Consider the following 20,439-nt stretch of genomic DNA (forward strand, 5'->3'; position numbering starts at 1 on the left):
GACTGAGGTATATAAATGAATGAGAAATGTATAAATTCAATTTTGCTTAAAAGGAGCAGGAGGGGTTCCAAGATTAAGAGAACAAATGCTTGAAGCAAAACATGATTTGAGTTTTATTGAACCGAGAAGACTGAAAAAAATACATGGAACACTCAGAAAATCTTTATCAAGGCTTAGCTTAGCACTCCCAGGGCTCATTGTTAAGTTTATAAAACTCAGAACTGATGAGTTGTGTGCACTGCCTGGGTCTGAGTGGGCTTATGAGTCACCTCCAAGCCTGGAAGAATCTAAGCCTTAAAGCTGAAGGACCAAATAAGACTTTCTACGCTATCCCCCTCGGCTCCAAGCATACACCAACGAAGATTTTTACCCCCGATTATATTAGGAAATGCTGTCAATTAAAAAGATAATGCCAAACTCATCTAGAACAATCCAATCAACCATGTTTAAAAAGAAGGAAAGATTACATTTTCAAATGCCGGCATGCCATCACTAATACAGTGTCTAATGTAGCCAATATAGTTCAGGCAACATTGAAAATGAACCACTGGAAATACTAGGAATACAATTTCAAGAGGAAGCACAGCATTCTGTGTTTTTATGCACACAGTTCTGTAAATTATTTGCAGCTTAAGTATGCGATGTTCTTTTAAATTTTCCCCTGGGTATAACTTGAACAACTTTCTACAAGTGTTGATATGTCATATTTTCATCATCATTTAGTCCAAAATTACCTTGATTTAATTACCATGAGGTTGCTTTTTTGATACATGAGTTACTTAGAAATTGAATTAGGCCAGGCACAGTGGCTCCCACTTGTAATCCTGGCACTTTAGGAGGACAAGGCAGGAGGACTGATTGAGTCCAGGAGTTCAAGACCAGCCTAGGCAATATAATGACTTTGTCTCTAAAAAAAAATACAAAAAAATTAGCCGGGCCTGGTGACACAGGCCTATAGTTCCAGCTACTCTAGAGGCTGAGCTGGGAGACTTGTTTGAGCCTGGGAGGCAGAGGTTGCAGTGAGTAGAAATCTCACCACTGCACTTCATGCTGGGCAACATAGTGAGACCCTGTCTCAAAAAAAGAAATTAAACTATATTGCTTGACTTCCAAATATTTTTATGATTTCCTAGTTTTCTTTTGGTTATTGATATCTAACTTAATTCCACTCTGGACAAAAACAGTCTAAATAACTTCAATTCTTTAAATATTTTTTATATTGGCTTGGCTTTATGGCTCAGGAAATTGTCACTTTTGGTAACTATTCTATGTGCACTTGAACAACAGTATAGTATTTTATGATTGCTGAGTACAGAGCTCCATCAGTCTCAATGAGACATGTTTGCTAATTATGTTGCTCAGATCTTCTACACCTCTTGATTTTTTGGCTGTTTATCAGCTACTAAAAGAGGTATTTAAAAATTGCTCGAATTATGACAGTGAATTTGTTATTTATCCTTTTAATTCTATCAGTCTTTGCTTCATCTGTGTCAAACCTACTTTTAAATTTGTCTGCTTAATTATTAATTTTGGATCATATGTTTTTCATTTCTATAATTTTTAATTGACTTTTTTGTATATATTCTTGTTCTCTGGTGAAATTCTCTAGCTTTTTACATATTTTCTTGAGCATATGTTCACCATTATTTTAAAACTCAGCTATGATTAATCAAATTATCTAGATCAGCTGTAGATCTATTACTATATTCTATTTTTTCTTGGTCTTGTCTCTTAATATGCCTGATAAATATTTACTGAAGGGTGCACATTGGAATAAAAACTATCATCTGTCTGGCTGAGTCTTCAACTTCCAAGAGGTAATAGAGCAAAGGCAGATACACTTAATCCAAACATGGACTGAGCTGTTTTCATGCAATCTGCCTTGGTAGCTCTCCAAAGCCTTCAAAAATGATGAGGTTTTTTCTTTTTTTTTTAAATCCTTTTTCTTTCTGGTTGTTCTCAAGGGATTCTAACCCTGCATAGGAGATCTCACCACTCCTGGGATCTTCAGCTTCTGTGCCTTTGTATATGCTGTTCCCTTGTCCCCTCATTCTTCAACATTCAACTGAAGTATTGCCTCCCGGTGAAGCCTTCTCTGACATCCCTTCTGGTCCCATGCCACCCAGGAGGCAGTAAGAGCTTCCTCCCCTCAGCTCCCTGTTCTTAACCATGTCAACACTGTTTTGAAATGATTTGCCAATGAAAAATTCCAGACCAGCAGCCCACAATGCCCTTTCCAAAGTGTGTTATGTATGGTATATATTATATGTTTTAGTCAAATTCATTGATAACAGCCAAGAACCATTGTTAATTATGACATCGCTTGAAAAATCTAAAGATCTGGACTCACTGGGCTTAAATTACTGCATGATAATAACTTGTTGGGTAATAACCGTTTCCCTTTCATGGAGCAGTTACTCTCCAGTTCTCAGTTCCCACCATTCTCCATAGTTGTACACAGTTGAATTACCTGCCAATGACTACTGACATTTGAGTTTCCAATCTGTGGTCTATGTGTATGCCTCCTTACCAGTCTGAGATACCATGTGAACACATGATAAGTGTTTTCATCTCTCTCCATGTACCTATGACATTCCTGGCATACCAGAGCATGTCAATGCATATTTGTAAACATATCTATACTAAAATGCTACCGAAGCATTCAGGGCAGTGAAACTATTCTATATACTTCTGTAATAGTGAATACAGGGCATCATGCATTTGTCAAAACCCACAGAACTGTACAACACAAAGAGTGAACACTAATGTAAACTATGGGCTTTAGTTAATATTTACATATCAATGCTGGTTCATTAATTGCAACAAATATAACACACCACTGCAGATGTGAATAATAGGGGAAACTGTGAGGGTGGATACGGAAACTCTCTATATTTTCTGTGCAATTTTTCTATAATCTAAAACAACTCTAAAAATAAAGTATATTTGCAAAAATAAATAAATACAAATGCCACCTAACCAGAATGATCAAAGGGGTAACTAAATTCAGCAAAATAAGTTTCTCCCATGGGATACAGGTCAGGAGACGAGTGAAAACAATACAATGGATGCTCACCTATTCTATCACTTGGAAGAGCTGCCGTCTGGGGTTGCAGGTTGGGGGACAGGAGAGACACTAAAACACACTCAAGATGGTGGCTGGGCTGCCTTACACACTCGTGGTCAGGGGTGCTGGCAAGATAAGAGGAAGTTCAAATAAGAGCCTACAGAGGTAAACCAGGCCGACCACCAAATAGACACACAAAGGCCAGCAGGAGAGTATCTAGCAGAGCTCCCTGGGACCTTGAACTCACCCAGCTCCACTGTGCCATGGATAACTTTGCAGGTCTGGTGTTTTGTCTTATATTTTATATTCAGCATAATGGAGGACTTGGCCGGCATCCACTCTGCCATACACCCTAATGTTCTAATCCTCTTCTGCAACTGCCCTTGTCTTCTTATGCATCTGGTTACTAATTAAGTTTAAAAGGGGAAGAAAGAAGCAAAGACCTGTAGATGTAAGCCTCAACAGAGCAGAGAACAGAGCTGTTTTATTCGCTGACATGTTCCTAGTAGATATTTCATTGACAGTTGTTGAGTGAGCAAACAAATAATCTTACAGGATATGCAGCTTCCAATCACAAAGAAGCAGAGTGCGGGAATGGGGGCCTCCTGATTGTGGAGGGCATCGTATAAGCCACTCCTCAGTCAAACACGGGGGTGTTTCCAAGGACTCATCCAACATCACACATCTCTGCCACATGCCATCCCATCTCTGCAGGCTGCATGACTGCATGGCTGAGGGCATGTTCAGTGAGTCCCTGAGGGAGCCATGGGCACTGGGAGGCAACCCACTGCTCTTGCCTGTTCTGGCCATGGGAAAAGGATAGGGAGCTCAGCTCCAGCTCTGCTATCGAGAGGCTCTTTGCACATGTCAAGCTAGACAGCAACGTGAACACCCTCAGAGTGGCCTCTCTCCATTGACAATAAAAGTGTGTTTTGCTTTTTGATGAATGGATTTGGTAAAATGTCTTCTCACTCTTTCCTAGACATCGCCTGGTGGTATTACCAGTATCAGAGAGGTAAAAAACAGTTTACACTAACTTGACTTGGGTCACATGACTGCAAAGGCAGAGCTTCTTAATCAAGTTCATGTTTTGTGATTAGTCTTCTCATTCACCAGCTTTCTGTGCCCCTTGTTAGCAAGCCTCACGTATATAGACAAGTTATAGGAAAAGCTTTGCTCCCCCTACAAAATGGTTATGTTTTCCTTTCACAGACATTTGTAAAAGCTAAGAGTCTGTATGCAGCTCAAGTGTAACAATTGCTTCAAACAAATGGCCTGAATTTCTGTGTTCTTTTTTCCCCATGGTCTTGACCTCCTAATCTAATCAACATTTACTGGGGCAGTTTTTCTTATTATTTTATCTCTTTTTACTTCATATTTATTTCCTATAATCAGCTTCAACTTCTTTATGCAACAAAGTGGCATGTGTTTAAATAAACAGTGAGGGGTAGACTGTGTGGTTGGTATAGATCAAAAACCAAAAACTCAACACCTGTTGCCCCAGGCAGGCAGCAAGAATGAATTCTGTGAGCCAGGGGTGAACAAGAGGGCATCCTAGAGGCTGCGGCTGCCCAGAGGTAACAGCCACTGCTCAGCTCTAGTGGGCTGCTGCCATGTCAGAATTTGAGACCAATGTGGTCAGATAATCCCATTTTCCAAGACAAATCAGACTTCCAAATTTGTACATGGATCTCTTTTCTTTAAACATGGACAACTAATTCCAAAATAATGAAGACACATTTTACAGGTCAAACAAGACATATCTGTGGGCCACATTCAGGCCAAGGATCACTATTTTGTAACCTCAAAGCTAGATGGGTAAGTATTAAATCCAAACTAGAGACACCATGAGAGAGGCACTATTGGGCAGTCAAGGGAGGAGATGGTCATGGTCACTATCCTTAGCCTGACCAAGAGGACACCTCACTGGGGAGAAGACCAAAGGTATGGGTCCTCCCACTGCTCACAGTCTGGATCTAACTGGCACACAGCCTCTTAGGAGCAGGGGTGCTGCAAGACTGGCTACAAGCCAATTTGCAATTTGGGCTTGAGAGAAGCAGAAGCCACTGTGGAGACCAGATATAATGAAAGGGGCCTGGACTGGCTGGATTCTAGGTCCAGCTTTATCACCCACTGCCCAATAACTTAGGATTCAGACAAAGCCAGTTAGTGACAAGGTTTAGATCTCCTATGCTAGAATACCTTAGCATGGGCTGGACATGTTGAAAAGACACAGAAACTCACTGAAAGTACAGTCATGAGCCGCATAACAACGTTTCCATTAACAACAGAACATACACGATGGCGGTCCCATAAGATTATAACAGAGAAGAAAAATTCCTGTCGCCTAGGTCCTGACCCTGTGTAGGCTCAGGCTAATGTGATGTTTGTGTCTTCATTTTTAACTAACAAAAGTTTAAAAGGTAAAAAAATAATAATAATAATTTTAAATAGATGAAAAGCTTATAAAATAAGAAAATAAAGAAAACTATTTTTGTGCAGCTAGGTAATGTGTATTTTAAGCTAAGTGTTATCACAAAAGAGTCCAAAAGTTTGAAAAAATCAATTAGTTTGTAAAATAAAGTGACAGGGAGCTAAGGTTAATTTATTACCGAACACTTTTATTAATTTAGTATATTAATTAAGTTAGTATAGCTCTATATTATTAATTAATTAATAATGAATATTAATTTAGCATAGGCCTAAGTGTACAGTATGTATAAAGTCTAAATCATGTTTGCTAATATCCTAGGCTTCACATTCACTCACCATCACTCACTGACTCACCCCGAGCAACTTCCAGTCCTGTAACTTCCGCTCATGGTAATTGCCCTCCTAGTTGTACCATCTTTTTATTTTTTGCACCATAGTTTTACTGGACCTTCTCTATATTTAGTATGTTTAGATACACAATTGCCTTCAGTATTCAGCACAGTAATATGCTGTGCGGGTTTATAGCCTGGGAACAGCAGGCCATATCATTCAGCCTAGGTGTGTAGTAGGCTACCCCATCTAGGTGTGTGTGTAAGTACACACCACAATGTGCACACAATGACAAAACTGCCTAACAACACATTTCTCAGAGCATACCCCTGTTGCTAAGTGACACGTGACTGAATAGGCAAAAGTGCAGTGACTGTGCATGTTTTTGAGAGACTCTAAAGCCTTCATTCCACACTCAGAAGAGTCTATGATCCCAAAACACTAAGGATCACTTAATCTAAATCACCTGCTATTTGATCTGAGAATTTCCTATGTAGCATCCTCTAGAGGTGGTGATTCTATCTCTCTTTGCCCTGAGTGACAGGTATTCATCACTGTGTGAGGCATTCAGTTAGAAAATCGCTTCTTAATATCACACAGGCAGGGCAGTGGTCCCCTCGCTTCCATCACACATAAGGTTATGGAGTAACAGCCATAAGAACGTTGAATGGCTTAAAGGTACTTTACAAACAGAAGGTGCTCTAATTTATTCTTCTTATATAATTATCACCACAGCATTACCTCTCAAGGTTAATTTTTATCTAAACCATCCAAACTCAAGTCTGACTTAGTAACTGGCTTATCATTATTTTTTATAGCAAAAATAATAACTAGCAGCATCTGGCATCGAAGACTTTGAACAAACCTCAGAGGAAACTGTCAAGGAGGCTCCCCATAGGTTCACGCTCCCTCCTGCACCCAGGGAACTGGGCTGCCGCAGCTGTAGACAAGCTAAATCAGTGCTGTCCAGTCAAAAGTCATGATCCGTGAGAGTCCCAATCAGCACGTGTTTACAAAGGAATACATTAAAACTGAGACCGGAGCACAGCTCACATAAGTGAAGGACGGGATTATTTCATGGAGTTCTGTTTTAAAATATTTCATTAACATTTTGCTTATATACATGTGTATACTGGATTGTGGCATAAAGTATAGTTCTTACTATAAAATACAGTAAAAGAAAGAAAAAAGAAAGAGAGGGCCACTGGTTTAAACCCCTATCATCCACAGGCAGGCTACATCCCAGCATCTTGAGCCCACGAGAAGTAAATTTCCTTCCACAATTGATATTACTGAAGCCTGACACTTAGCCAATGATGAAAACGAAAAGCAAAACAATAGCTTGGCAGTCAGTATCCAAATATGCAGATATTACAGAACCTGTCTGATATGGAAATTGATCCTGCTGCCCAGACAGCAAACAACTCATTTAGTAATAAAGTCAGTTCCTCCTTAATGAAGTGGGTTTAATAGTTGATATATCAATAATTACTTAGTGCATTTTTTATGAAGGTGCTGGGAAGCAAGTGCTGTTTCTGAGTCAGAAAGGGTCTCTCAAGCTCCTGCAAAGAAATTTCCCTGAGCTTGTGAGGAATTCAGTCACAGGAAGATCAAGGAATTAAGAGTACTGTAAAAAATCTTTTCATGCTTCCGACTAAGATAAATCTAACAGTATGCTGGATGTCTTCAAGAATACCTCATTTACTCAAAAAATACAATATTCCCATTTTGTTTATTTGCATTTTAATGTGATTTTTGCTTCATCTCCTTTCTTTACTCAAGCCACCTGGGCAGTAACCAGGGAATTCCTAAGGAGCAAAAGGAGGAATGTGAAAACCTCTGCAGCCCCTTCAGAAGTTTATTGTGAATCTATGCACAATTAAATAGATGAGGATTTTAAAAATAAAAATGCTTTTAGATCTAATGCTAGGAAATTTAAATAAACAATTTTTATGTTAAAATGGGTTAAAATAGATGCAAAATATTAAATATATAAGCATTCTGAATTAGACTTATGTGAATTTTTCTCCTTTTCTTTCTTTCTTTTTGAGAATAAGCCTTTTCATTTACATAGAAATGCTAGCTTTTAGATAATTGCTACTTATCTTGTTAGCTACAAACATAACAATAAGTAAAGGCTCTGTAAGAATTATGAATTCTGAGGAAATTGGCCACTTGTCTCTCTGTGGTGTAAACAGTATCTTATTTGTAATAAATCAACTGCCTTAGTCCCAGCAGGATAAGGTGATATGTATGGCCCCGCACAGGAGAAAGATGGCAATTAGGAATTGTTACCAAGTTACTGGAGCCTCACACAAACACCCATCACCTTTGGGGATATGTACAAGATACAAACTTAATTTGATGGATTCCTTTTATATTGGGATCAAAGTCTCAAAAGGGAAAGTGACAACTGCAGAGAAAATCTGGTGCCATGAAACCAGCACTGATTAGAGAAATGCACACGATTTCATGCACCTGCTCGCCTTGGTCTCCGACGTGGAAACAGCCTGTGCGTGCTGTGGATTGCCACGGGGTGAGACGTGGTCCGTGCATGTTCCCAGCAGCCGCTCAGCTCATCACTATTCTTGCCAGCCCAGATTTACAGTCGTTCAATATATGGATTTGGTAACATCTGCATGACAACGACAGACAGAGAAAGTTAGATGGCAATTGATTCTTGATTGGTGTACATTTATAGAAAGCATTCTAGCAGGGCCCAAAGGAAATCATTCACCTACCCTCTGTGATGGTAAAACGTTGAAAATTCCACTGATTTGAACTTTGTGATCCTTCAGTGGGAGAAGGACAGATTTCTTAATTTAATTGACACTTTCTAAATAACTAATGCAATCTTACATTACATTATAGTCCATATGGGAGGCATATTTAAACTACTACTTACAACAACTCGTTTTAGAGCCCTTCAAATGGTTTATACAAATTAACTCCCATTTAAGATATTTTCCAAGTATGTAAGGATACCTAGCAGACATTATGAAATAATACACTATAAATACATTCAGATTTTTATCATTAATACCTAACATGGTGTAATTGGAACTTTCTACTTAATCATACTATCCATTCCTAATGGTGAGAGTTTACTGTTTTTTAAAATAATTTTGTTTCCTTTTGCTGTCTAGAGGATGGTTATCATTCTGCCTACTTACCTGTGTCTCTGGAATATTCAGAAGTTTCCATGGGAAACAATTTGAATATGCAAAGAAGTTATTTTTAAAGCAAGGAAAGTGTTTTCATATGGATTTATTTTGAGCACTCTGCCTTCGCCTCCACTGGGAGAGCATGTTTCTCTCCAATGCTGAAGCCCCCTCCCTATGTGGTGTCGGACACAGAGGCTGACAGGGCAGGGAAGTGGGTTTTAAGACAGGAAGGCCATTGGCATTGAGACCCCCACCCACAGCCCTAGATCCCGGGTTGTGACAACACCCTTTTGACAACCCAGATTGTTACCTAGCAAGAGCAACCCCAAACTCAACCGCTCCAATGCCATTTCCTCTGGTTCCAGATAAGATTGAAGATGAGCTGGAGATGACCATGGTTTGCCATCGGCCCGAGGGACTGGAGCAGCTCGAGGCCCAGACCAACTTCACCAAGAGGGAACTGCAGGTCCTTTATCGGGGCTTCAAAAATGTAAGACCAGAGCAGGCTCTGAGGGCCTGGGTGGGTTTCCCACGTGAGGCTAAGCTCTCCCCAATGCTAAGGGAACTCATAAGGCAGTTTCCCATATGTGAGGCTGTACAAGGAAGTCCAGCTCTATAAAGGGGACATGAGAGGGAGATCACCTGGTTAGAAAGGAAGGCTCCAGGTGAGGATGGAGCAACCTCAGGAGATAGGAAACGGCCAACTGCCCAGAAACTTCACAGGGTGGCACAACCTCGGGGAATTCACCCTGGCCCAGGGTCCAGCCTTAGCCCTTAACATAGTAGTGTCTTCCAACTTGGTGGTGCCCCCACAATAATGGGATTTAGGCCTGCTGACTTATGCTAACCAGGCTCACCAAGACCCATGTGTAAGACAAATGTCAGTGTATTAATTTACCATGGGAAGTGGAACTGACAGTGGGACCAGACACTCCTCTCCCCTCCCTGGGACCTGCTCTCCTTATAAGCCATGTGGAAGCCAGCTTATAATCAAAAGTGGAGCCAGAGAACAGGAGGTTCATTGTTTAGTTGCTACTTCAAATACATTAATACGTTCCTGCATTCTCAGGCCAGTTTGAGAGCTCTCAGATGCAATCCTGGATATTAGTTTATTTTATTTATTTATTTATTTATTTTTGAAATGAAGTCTCTCTCTGTCACCAGGCTGGAGTGCAGTGGCTCCATCTCAGCTCACTGCAACCTCCACCTCCTGGGTTCAAGCAATTCTCCTGTCTCAGCCTCCCAAGTAGCTGGGATTACAGGCGTGTGCCACCACATCCAGCTAATCTTTGTATTTTTAGTAGAGATGGGTTTTCACCATGTTGGCCAGGATGGTCTCCATCTCTTGACCTCATGATCCACCCGCCTCAGCCTCCCAAAGTTCTGGGATTACAGGTGTGAGCCACCATGCCCGGCCATTTGTTTTTTAAGTTTAACTTTCAGAATACAATCTTATTCCCAAATCCCAGGGTGGTGTGGAATTGGGTAGGCTAGAGCAAGGTACACCTGGTCACCCTCCCTCCAGGTGCAGTCTGTAGGTAGAGCTGAGCTGGGTCAATTCCAAACTGACTATAGCCTCAATGTTCTCCAAAGTGCTGACCCACAGGGATTCCAGCCCCTCCTGGGAGTTATCTGACAGGTGCTGGGATGCCTCTTCCTTCCACACTAGCCTTGACTGCACATACAAAGTGCATGGTTTCCTGCCATTAGGGCTTCTTTCCTTCTGAGCTTGAAGAGGCAGCATTGGCAGCAGGCAGCCCAATTGGAGCAGGATCCTGTGGGAAAGTTTCCCAGGCAGGCACTAGGCTCAGAGAGAACAGCATCCAGAAAAGAGAAGAAATTGACATTACTTGGTATCTACCATGGACTCAGTACCACCTAACATACGTTCATAAAATACCCTTTGGGAAGGTATTGTTAGCCCCATTTTACAGGAAAGGATATTGAGGATCAGAGACTGGCTTGGCCAAAGTCACAAAGTTTAGTATTGGCTGAGCCAGGATTTAAACCCAGATTTTTCCAATCCTAAAGCGCCAACTCTCTCCACTTCACAGTGCCCATTCTCTGATAATGTCTCATCATTTTGCAAAGCAGCTTCAGTCCTGAGATGGGGCTACTTTGGAGAAGAGGAAAGGCACAGGTGCTTGCCCCATCCCTGCCCCTGGGGGTCATGAGGAAACCCAGACACCAAAGCTGGGCCCAGGCATCTCCTCCTAGTGTGGGCCCCAGATGCCTCCTGCTGACTCTCTCTCTTTCCCACAGGAGTGTCCCAGTGGTGTGGTCAACGAAGACACATTCAAGCAGATCTATGCTCAGTTTTTCCCTCACGGAGGTGAGTCTGACCTTGAAAACTATCTTGCCCAGCTCCCTGTCTGGTGAGCAGCCTCCCCTTCCTCCAAGTCCACTCTTCCTTATCATCTGCTTCCATCTCGAGGAAGAGCAGGACACCTCCCTCATCATGAGATGTGGGAGTCTGCAAAGCTTTAGCACGAAAGAACTCTCAAAACAAACCCACCCTGGAAAGGGAAGAAGGGCTGATAATGCAACATCACAAAGTCTCAGAACAGCTCTAGAAAGCAGGTATTGTAACCCCAGATGGGGTAACTGAGTTTCAGAGAGGATAAGCAATGTACTCAAGATTGCATAGTTAGTGGATGGCAGACCAAGACTGGATCCCATAACGGTCTGAAGCAGAGTTTTGCCATGCTGGCACCACCATTGTGCAGAGCACTTTCGATTCTTTTCCTTCAAAGAGCTCAGACAAGCTGGAATTTTGTAAAAGAACTTCAGTAAATACCGAAGACTATAAAAATAAACTAATCCAAAAAATGGTGGGGAGCATGAAGCTCTGCTTATTCAGCCTGGTTACAAGTATGCCAGGCCCACAGCAGCTGCTCTGGTGCCCTGCTCGACTCCTGTAGGAACTTGCTCTGTCCCCATGGGCCTGGGACCACACCAGTGGCTCCTTCTGTGGCCTCCGTGTGTCACATGTCACTTTGCATTCTGTCCCCAAGAGCTGTCTCCTGCAAGACACCTCCCTGGATCCTGACAAAATGGAAATCCAAGCATTCCACACATTTCCTGTGCCCTGTTTCTCCTGGGCCTTTTTGGCAGCAGACAGATGTCTTCCTAGTGTGTGGGGTCCCTACCTACATCAGGTGGGGAGGCAGTTTTGTCCCCTGCAGGTCCCAGAATTGCAGTTTTCTGAGTTCCATTGAGCCACTGTTTATTGAGTTCTCACTATATGCAAGGCACAGCTCTAGCTTAACATACTTTTTAAACAATTTCAAGAGATCTTTCTTTCATCCCATTGTAGAGAGGTAGGAGAGGGAAGCTCAGAGAGGTCATGTTTGATGCCCACAGTCACACAGCTTATGTAGTACAGCGGTATCCAAGTTCAAGTCTGTTTACTCTGAAGTAAGTGCTCATCCCAGGCACTGCACGGCTGCTCACAACATCGTCATGCAGTCACTGCATCATTCATACACTAAGATTCCATACATTGACAGGCAGGAGTATGGTTTTCTCACGATGGCTAGAGGGCGGAACAAGGGTTCATCTTACCTTTTGCTAGATCTCACTTCCCACCCACATCCAAAGAGTTGAGTCAACGGGCCCTACTCCATAATTTTCTCCTTTCCATCACCCCAGCACCACTCTCCTCTCTTTCTTGTCAAAACCCTGTCTTGTTTGGAAGTTCCCCCTGTGTGGAATTCCTGCTGCCATCACCTCCCCTCCCTTTCTGCCTTGTAGATGCCAGCATGTATGCTCATTACCTCTTCAATGCCTTCGACACCACCCAGACAGGCTCCGTGAAGTTCGAGGTATGCTCATCTGGGGTCCACTCTAGGGGATCCCCTGGTTCTACATCACCTCCCCCTCTAAACCTCAAGGCATTGAGGGAAGGGTTGGACCATCAAAAGATCTCAGTCAAGACCAAAGACACATTTATCCATTCATAAGTATTTCCTGAACATGGGGAGAAGCAGCAGAAACTACCCCTGGCCTGCAGGAACTCAGAGGCTCGGGGGACTAATAACAACAGTGTATGAGCTCCTGGGGACACTGCTTCCCAGGTGGCAGACCCTGTACTTAAGGCTTCATGTTTATTAATTCATTTACTCTAATCCCCACAATAACCCTATAGGATAGGGTTCTATTATTTATTATCCTTTTACAGAAGAGGAGAGTAAGGCAAAGGGAGACACAGTAGTTTTCCCAAGGTCAAAGAGCGCACAAATGATAAAGGAGGGATTTGAATGGAGGCAGTGTGACCCTCAATACAGACTGTTCCTGCAGTCCACATCCTCAGCCACTAGACCATATGGCCACTGGGATGATAGACAGACCATTGCACTGCTACTGCCATGGATAAAGCAATAACAGGGCTGGCTGTGTTGATCTGTGTCTCTCAGAGCTTCATTCTTCCTCAAGGGGGCATGTTGCCTAAAAACTGGGGTGGGATAGGGACGGAAGGTGGGAGCTCTTTACTGAGCATAGCTGCAACCTCCAGGCAGAGAAGGGGATGCAGGAGGCACCACTCTGAGAGTATCACAGTCTGACCCAAAGACACAGCTTCACCCTGCCTGATGGCTTGATGGTTAATGTCACTCCTGCCTTTTCCCCTTCTCAGGACTTTGTAACTGCTCTGTCGATTTTACTGAGAGGAACTGTCCATGAGAAACTAAGGTGGACATTTAATTTGTATGACATCAATAAGGATGGATATATAAACAAAGAGGTAAGTGAGCCGGGGCCAGGGGTGTGAGACAGCCCCAGTGAAGGTAACTAACCCAACAGAAAACAGCTCCAGACATGAGTATAGTGCTGTCTGAATGAGGCAGGCTCTGCTTTGGGGCTAACAGAGCTGGTTCCTGGCAAGATAAAGAAGGCCTCCTTCATTGCCCTACCCTGCTCTATTCCCAAGCACCCAGAAAAGATTAAACAAATTCATTCTCACTGGGTCACCTAGATCCAGTAGACATTACACAGTGGGTAAATATGACTTGTTTCAGTGGAAAGAGTTACTCTTCCATAGAGAACCCGCATTTGGGAAGGTTAGCAGCCACAAGTTAAAGCTGAAAGTTGAAATGGTGGAGTTGTAGGCAGCACCTAGAAGAGAAAAGAAATGTTTTTAAGGAAGAGGAACCTAGGTTGGGTCACATTGGCCTTAACCTATTTTGCCTACTAAGACAACCTCCGAGGGGGTAATGGAAGGTATGGCTGTCTTTAAAGCAATTATCAGAAATAATTTATGAATCTTCACCACTTTGCACTATTAGAACCTCAGAGGACATGTCTCTAGCCAGTGAAATACCCTCTGGTCTATCTCAAAACTCACTTTTGGTATCCACTGTATCCTGGCATCTCAGTGGCAGCTGGAATTTGGCTTCCTATAACACTCCACTTTCTGAGCTCCCATGTGCCAGGCACAGTGCCTGAAGGTAGAGATATCAGTGTTAATCTGCACCACAGCCATGAAAGCTTCTCTCCTTACAGAGAGAAGCTAAAGCTCAGAGAGTTTATCCAACTTTCATTTCTCATTCATTCAGTCGTGTTTTTAATTAACACACATTTGAAGGCTAATAAGCCTTCTAGGTTCTAGGTGCTGGAGGCAAAGAGGTGACGCAGTATAGAGAGATGGACAATAAACTGGTCAAGAAAGAATTAACAGGTAGAAGATATTTTGGCAGGGAAGGTTAGCAAAGGCCTCTCAAAGGAGGTGTTGTCATACTGAAACCAGTTATACAAAAAGCCAGGAGAAGTGTTCCAGGCAGAAGGAACAGTCACTAGAGAGGCTTTGAGACAAGATAGAGCTTCATATGTTTCAAAAACAGAAAGACTTCAGATGGCTGCCGATGAAGGTGTGAAGGCAAAGACCAGTGCGGGATGAGGCTGACAGGTCAGCAGAGTCAGATGGTGGAGGGCTAGGGTAAGGGGCCCATCCATATTCCCCTGGGAGGCTGTTAGATGAACATGGTTTTCGAAAGACACAAAGGGCAAAAACAGACTCAAAGGGAATTAGAAAAACTGACTAGCTCTGTATCATTTAGAGAAATTATATTCACAGTTAAGAACCATTCCCAAATAAAATCATAGACCCAGGTGGTAGACTGGTGAATTCTAATACCAGTCCTACAAAAAAATTTTTAGAAAGTAGGGAAGCATGGAACATTTCCCAACTTGTTTTATAAATCCAAGAGTACCCTGATACCCAAACCAGAGGGGAAAAAAAGCTCTTATGAGAGAAAACAACTACAAACCATTCTCCCTCATGAGCACAGATACAAAAAGTTTTCACTAAATATTAGCAAAGTCAATCCAGCAATACATAGAAAGGATGATACACTACACCTGTGTGAGTTTTTCCTAGGAATGCAAGGTTGGTTTAACATTCAAAAAGCAATCAGTATAATTCACTATATTTAAAGAAACCAAAGGGATATAGACTGGAAAGGAAGAATTAACACTGCCTTTATTTGTACATGGTATAATTGTATGACTAGAAAACCCTGAGAGTCTACAAACAAGCTGCCGAAAATAGTAAGTGAATTTAACAAAGTGAAGACATGAGTTCTATTTATGAAAAGTCACTTATAATTCTACATGCAACAATCAGAAAATTAAATTAAGAAAAAATATCAAAAAGCAGAAAATACTTTGAGAAAAATTCAACAAAATAGGTGCAAGACTCATAAACTGAAAATTATAAAATATTGCTGAGATAAAGTGAATAACTAAATAAATACAGAGATATATCAGGCTCATGGGTTGGAAGGCCCAATATAGTTAAGATGTAGATTCTCCAAATTTTATTTATAGGTTTAGTGCAATCTCAATAAAAATCCCAGCAGTTATGCTGTAGCACTTGATATGGGAATGCAAAAAAAAACCTAAAATAACCAAAACAATTGCAAAAAGAACAAAGTTGAAGAACTAAACCTACCTTACTTCAAGACTTAGTGAAAAGGTGCAGTAGTCAAGATGGCAGGGAATTGGCATAAGGATGGACATATAGATTAATGGATCAAAATAGAGAGTCAAAAAAAACTAGAAGTAGAGCTACCAGATGATCCAACAATCCCACTGCTGGGTATATAGCCAAAATAAAGAAAATCAGTGTATCAAAGAGATATCTGCACTCATATGTTTGTTGCAGATCCACTTATAATAGCCAAGATTTGGAAGCAACCTATGTGTTCATCAACAGATGAACAGATAAGGAAAATGTGGTACTTATACACAATGGAGTACTATTCATCCATAAAATAGAATGAGATTTAGTCATCTACAACAATGTGGATGGAACCAGAGGTCATTATGTTAAATGAAATAAACCAGGCACAGAAATACAAACATCCCAATGTCTCTTATATTTTTGATATCTAAAATTCAAAACAATATGAAGATAGAGGGTAGAAGGATGGTTACCAGAGGCTGGGAAGGATAATAGGGGGACTGTGGGGGAAGCTGGGATAGTTAATGGGTGCAAAAAAATAGAATGAATGGATAAGGCCTGGTATTTGATAGCACAGCAAGGTGACTGTAGTCAATAATAACTTAATTGCACATTTTAACTAAAAGAGTATATTGGTTTGTTTGTAACACAAGGATAAATGCTTGAAGAGATGGATGCCCATTTCTCATGATGTGATTATTACACATTGCATGCTTGTATCCAAACTTGTCATATATCCCATGAATATATACACCTACTATGTGCCCACAAAAATTAAAAATTAAAAAAATTTTTTTAAATAGAGATAGGCCCACCCATATGTCAATGCAACAGTAATAATGGAACTGGAAGTTATTATTTTAAGCAAAATAAACCAGGCACAGAAAGACAAACATGCCATGTTCTCTCTTATCTGTGGGATCAAAAAATCAGAACGATATGATATAAAACAATAAATTAATATTATATTAATAATTAATAATATATATCTTTGAATTAATTTATTAATATAAAATAATATCAAATTTATAAAATGAGTTTAGAACATTTCAAAGTGGAAAGAACTGTGCTCTCAACAAGTGGTTTTGTAACAGCTGTATATCCATTTGGAAACAAAAATGAACCTTAACCTTAACCTCATGCCAAACATAAAAATCAACTTGGACTGCATTATAGACTTAAATATTAAAACAAAAGCTGTTTCCTTGAGGAATACATAGGAGAAACAGTCTCACAACTTTGGAGTAGGAAAGAATAAAGAATCATTTTTAAAGTAGATAAATTTGAATTTATCAAAGTTAAAATTTCTATGCCTTAAAAGACATCTTTAAGAAAATGGGAATGCAAGCCATGGACTTGGAAAAACTGTTAGCAAATTATATACTAGACATATAAAGATACCAAGATACCAATCCAATATAAAGACTGGTATCCAAAATATATAAGGAACATTTACATTTTAATACAAAGATAAACAATTTAATTGAAAATAGGTAAAAGATTTGAAGAGATACTTAAGAAAAGAAGATATGTGAATGGCCAGTAAGCCCATGAAAGTTTGCTCCAATCACTGACCTTCAAAGAAATGCAAATTATAACTATAATGAAATATAATTGCACAGAATGGCCTCAATTAAAAAGACTGACAATACCAAGCACTGGCAAAGATGTGTAACAATAGAAACTCTCATATGTAGCTGGCAGAAATGTAAATGATGCAAACACTTTGGAAAACACTTTGGCATCTTTGATAAAGCTCAACACACTTAACATACAACCCAGAAATCCCATTCCGGTCAGGATGGTGGCTCACACCTGTAATCCCAGCACTTTGGGAGGCTTAGGCAGGTGGATCATTTGAGCTCAGGAGTTCAAGACCAGCCTAGGCAACATGGTAAGACCCTGTCGTTACTAAAAATACAACAAAAGAAAAAGTCAGACGTATTAGAAAAAAAAGAAAAAGAAAAAGTCAGACGTATTGGTGAGTACCTGTGGTCCCAGCTACTCAGGAGTCCAAGGTAGGAGAATTGCTTAACCTTGGGGAGTGAAGGTTATAGTGAGCTGAGATCGCCCCACAGCACTCCAGCCTGGGTGACAGAGCAAGACCCTGTCTCAAAAAAAAGAAAAGAAAGAAAAGAAGTATTAACCTCCCAAAAATAAAAATATATGATTCCATGAAGACCTGTACAAAGATGTTCATAGCAGCTTTATTCATAGTAATCCCAAAACTTAAATGACCCAAATGTCTGTCAACAGGATAATGGGTAAATACATCATCATTTATTCATTCAATGGAATATTACTCAGCAGTAAAAGGAAATGATACAGTTCCATGCAGCAATGTGCATGAAGCTCATAAACCTCATGCTGAGTGAATGAAGCCAGACTCAAAAGAGTGTTTATACTGTTTGACTCTATTTACATGAGATTTTAGAAAATGCAAATTAATCTATAGTAACAGAAATTAGATCTGTGATGGCCTAGTGACAAAGGTTGAGAGGCACTCATTGCAAAGAAGTATGAAGGAATGTCTTTTGGTTACAAAAATGTTCTGTATCTTGAGTGTGGTGGAGGTTACATGGGTAGATATACTTGTCAAAATCCATCAAACAGTACAGTTAAAATGGGCGAATTTGTTATAAATAAATTTGATTTTTTTTTAACTTGGTGTAAGCAGGAAGTGCCAAACTGATAGAAGATATTTAAAAAAAAAAATGTGTTGAAGGAGAAAATCCTGTGAAATAAAGGAGATAAGAGAAAATAAGAACCCAATCTCATTCAAACTATAGATTACAAATCTTTAATGAGATACTAGGAAATTAATCCCAGTGCTCTGTTCAAAGGCTCTTGCCTGTAATTCCAACACTTTGGGAGAATGAGGCAGGAGGATGGGTTGACCACAGGAGTTCAAGACCAGCCTCGTCAACACAGAGAGAGCCTGTCTCTTCAAAAGAAAAATTTAAAAATTACCTGGGTGTAGTGGCACATGCCTGTGCTCCTAGCTACTCCAGAGGCTGAAGCAGGAGGATAGCTTGAGCCCAGGAGTTCAAGACTGCCCCGAGCAATGATCACTCCACTGCACTCCAGCCTGGACAGCAGAGCAAGATTCTTCCTCAAAAAATAATAATAATAATAAAATAAAGAAAAGCACATGACTAAGATAAGGTTTATTCCAGGAATGCAGGAATAGTCCAAGAGTAGAGAACATCTATTAAATAATTCATCAAATTAATATATCAAAAGACTAAACTGATGCTAAAATCACATTTGATATAATTTACCATTTATTCATAATAATTTTCAAGATTCAGTTAATTAGGAATAAAATAATTCTTCAGCATGATGGAAAATACCCCATCCTAGTACACAGCTTCATACTTGATGGTAAGATGCGGAGATTCTCACTAAAGGGAAGATGAGACAAGAGTGCACACTGTCAAACATCACCACCATTTAACATTTCCTGAAGTTCTTCAAATACAGTCAAACAGAAAAAGAAATGAGATCTAAATATGAAAAATTACAACATTCCTTGTTAAAGACACGATTTTCTATCTGAGAAAAAAGACAGCAAGAAAATCCATTTACAACTATTAGAACTTTTAAAAAGCTGGCAAAATGACTGGTAATAAAATACATACACAAAAAGAAATTGTATAGCCAATATAGCAGCTGTGACTAGCTAGAAAATTGTAACAAAAATATTCTAATTGTAATCACAATAAAATTTAAGGCACATGGGCATTTTAAAAATTCATAATTTAGATGAAGAGAAAGAAAAATTTGATAAGTAGAGAAACATACCATTTTCTGAAGGAGTATACATATAAAGATAGCAATATTGTAATGATGGCAATTCTTCTCTAATTAACTTTACATTTATTTCATTTTGAATCAAAATGAAAGTGTTATTTGGGGAGGGAATGTGGCACAATTGTTATAAAGTTTCATCGGAAGATTAATGAGATAAGAATAGCAAAGATAATTTTCAAAAAGAGAAAAATGGGATTTGTTCTACCAGATACTGAAACATATAATAAGGCTGAAACTATTAAAATATTATAATATCAGAGAAAGAACAGGTAGATCAATGAAACAGACTAGAAAGCCCAGGTACAAATAACATCTTGGTTTATAATAGAGGGAGCATATTGAATAGAGAATAGATAGGTAATGAATAATTAAATGATTCTGGGAAAACTGGTTAGCTATTTTGGCAACAGGTAAGTAAATGTTCTTAGTACTATAAATCCAAAGTCACTATAGATATATATAGTTGATTTTTAACTAAAAGTCTTATGTAAATATCTGATCATAGAATGAACAAAGCATAAAATCAAAGTTGGAAATAATTTTTTAAATTGTTGATGGCTTTATACTGTAAATATTTTTAAATTCTGTATATCAAAAAATATCATAAACAAAATTGAAAAGCAAGTGACAAACTTGTTAAAAAATATCTGCAATTTATGATGACAGAAAGGATT

At 39.9% G+C, this 20,439-nt stretch overlaps 1 protein-coding gene across 7 annotated transcripts in view; it reads left to right on the forward strand.

The window, feature by feature from the left end:
- Window positions 1-20,439, forward strand: part of KCNIP1 (potassium voltage-gated channel interacting protein 1) — a 388,725-nt gene that overhangs the window by 360,872 nt on the left and 7,414 nt on the right. For 6 of the 7 annotated variants that reach the window (XM_035290376.3, XM_035290381.3, XM_035290377.3 and 3 more), the window contains 4 exons: window positions 9,360-9,484; window positions 11,257-11,326; window positions 12,748-12,818; window positions 13,628-13,735. In XM_035290376.3, coding sequence (XP_035146267.1) covers window positions 9,360-9,484; window positions 11,257-11,326; window positions 12,748-12,818; window positions 13,628-13,735 — 374 coding nt within the window. Of the gene's footprint in view, window positions 1-4,049; window positions 4,083-9,359; window positions 9,485-11,256; window positions 11,327-12,747; window positions 12,819-13,627; window positions 13,736-20,439 lie in introns of all 7 variants that reach the window. The other variant, XM_008991025.5, reaches the window with a different exon arrangement.

The sequence above is a fragment of the Callithrix jacchus genome, chromosome 2, assembly GCF_049354715.1.
Source record: "Callithrix jacchus isolate 240 chromosome 2, calJac240_pri, whole genome shotgun sequence".
NCBI lineage: Eukaryota > Metazoa > Chordata > Mammalia > Primates > Cebidae > Callithrix > Callithrix jacchus.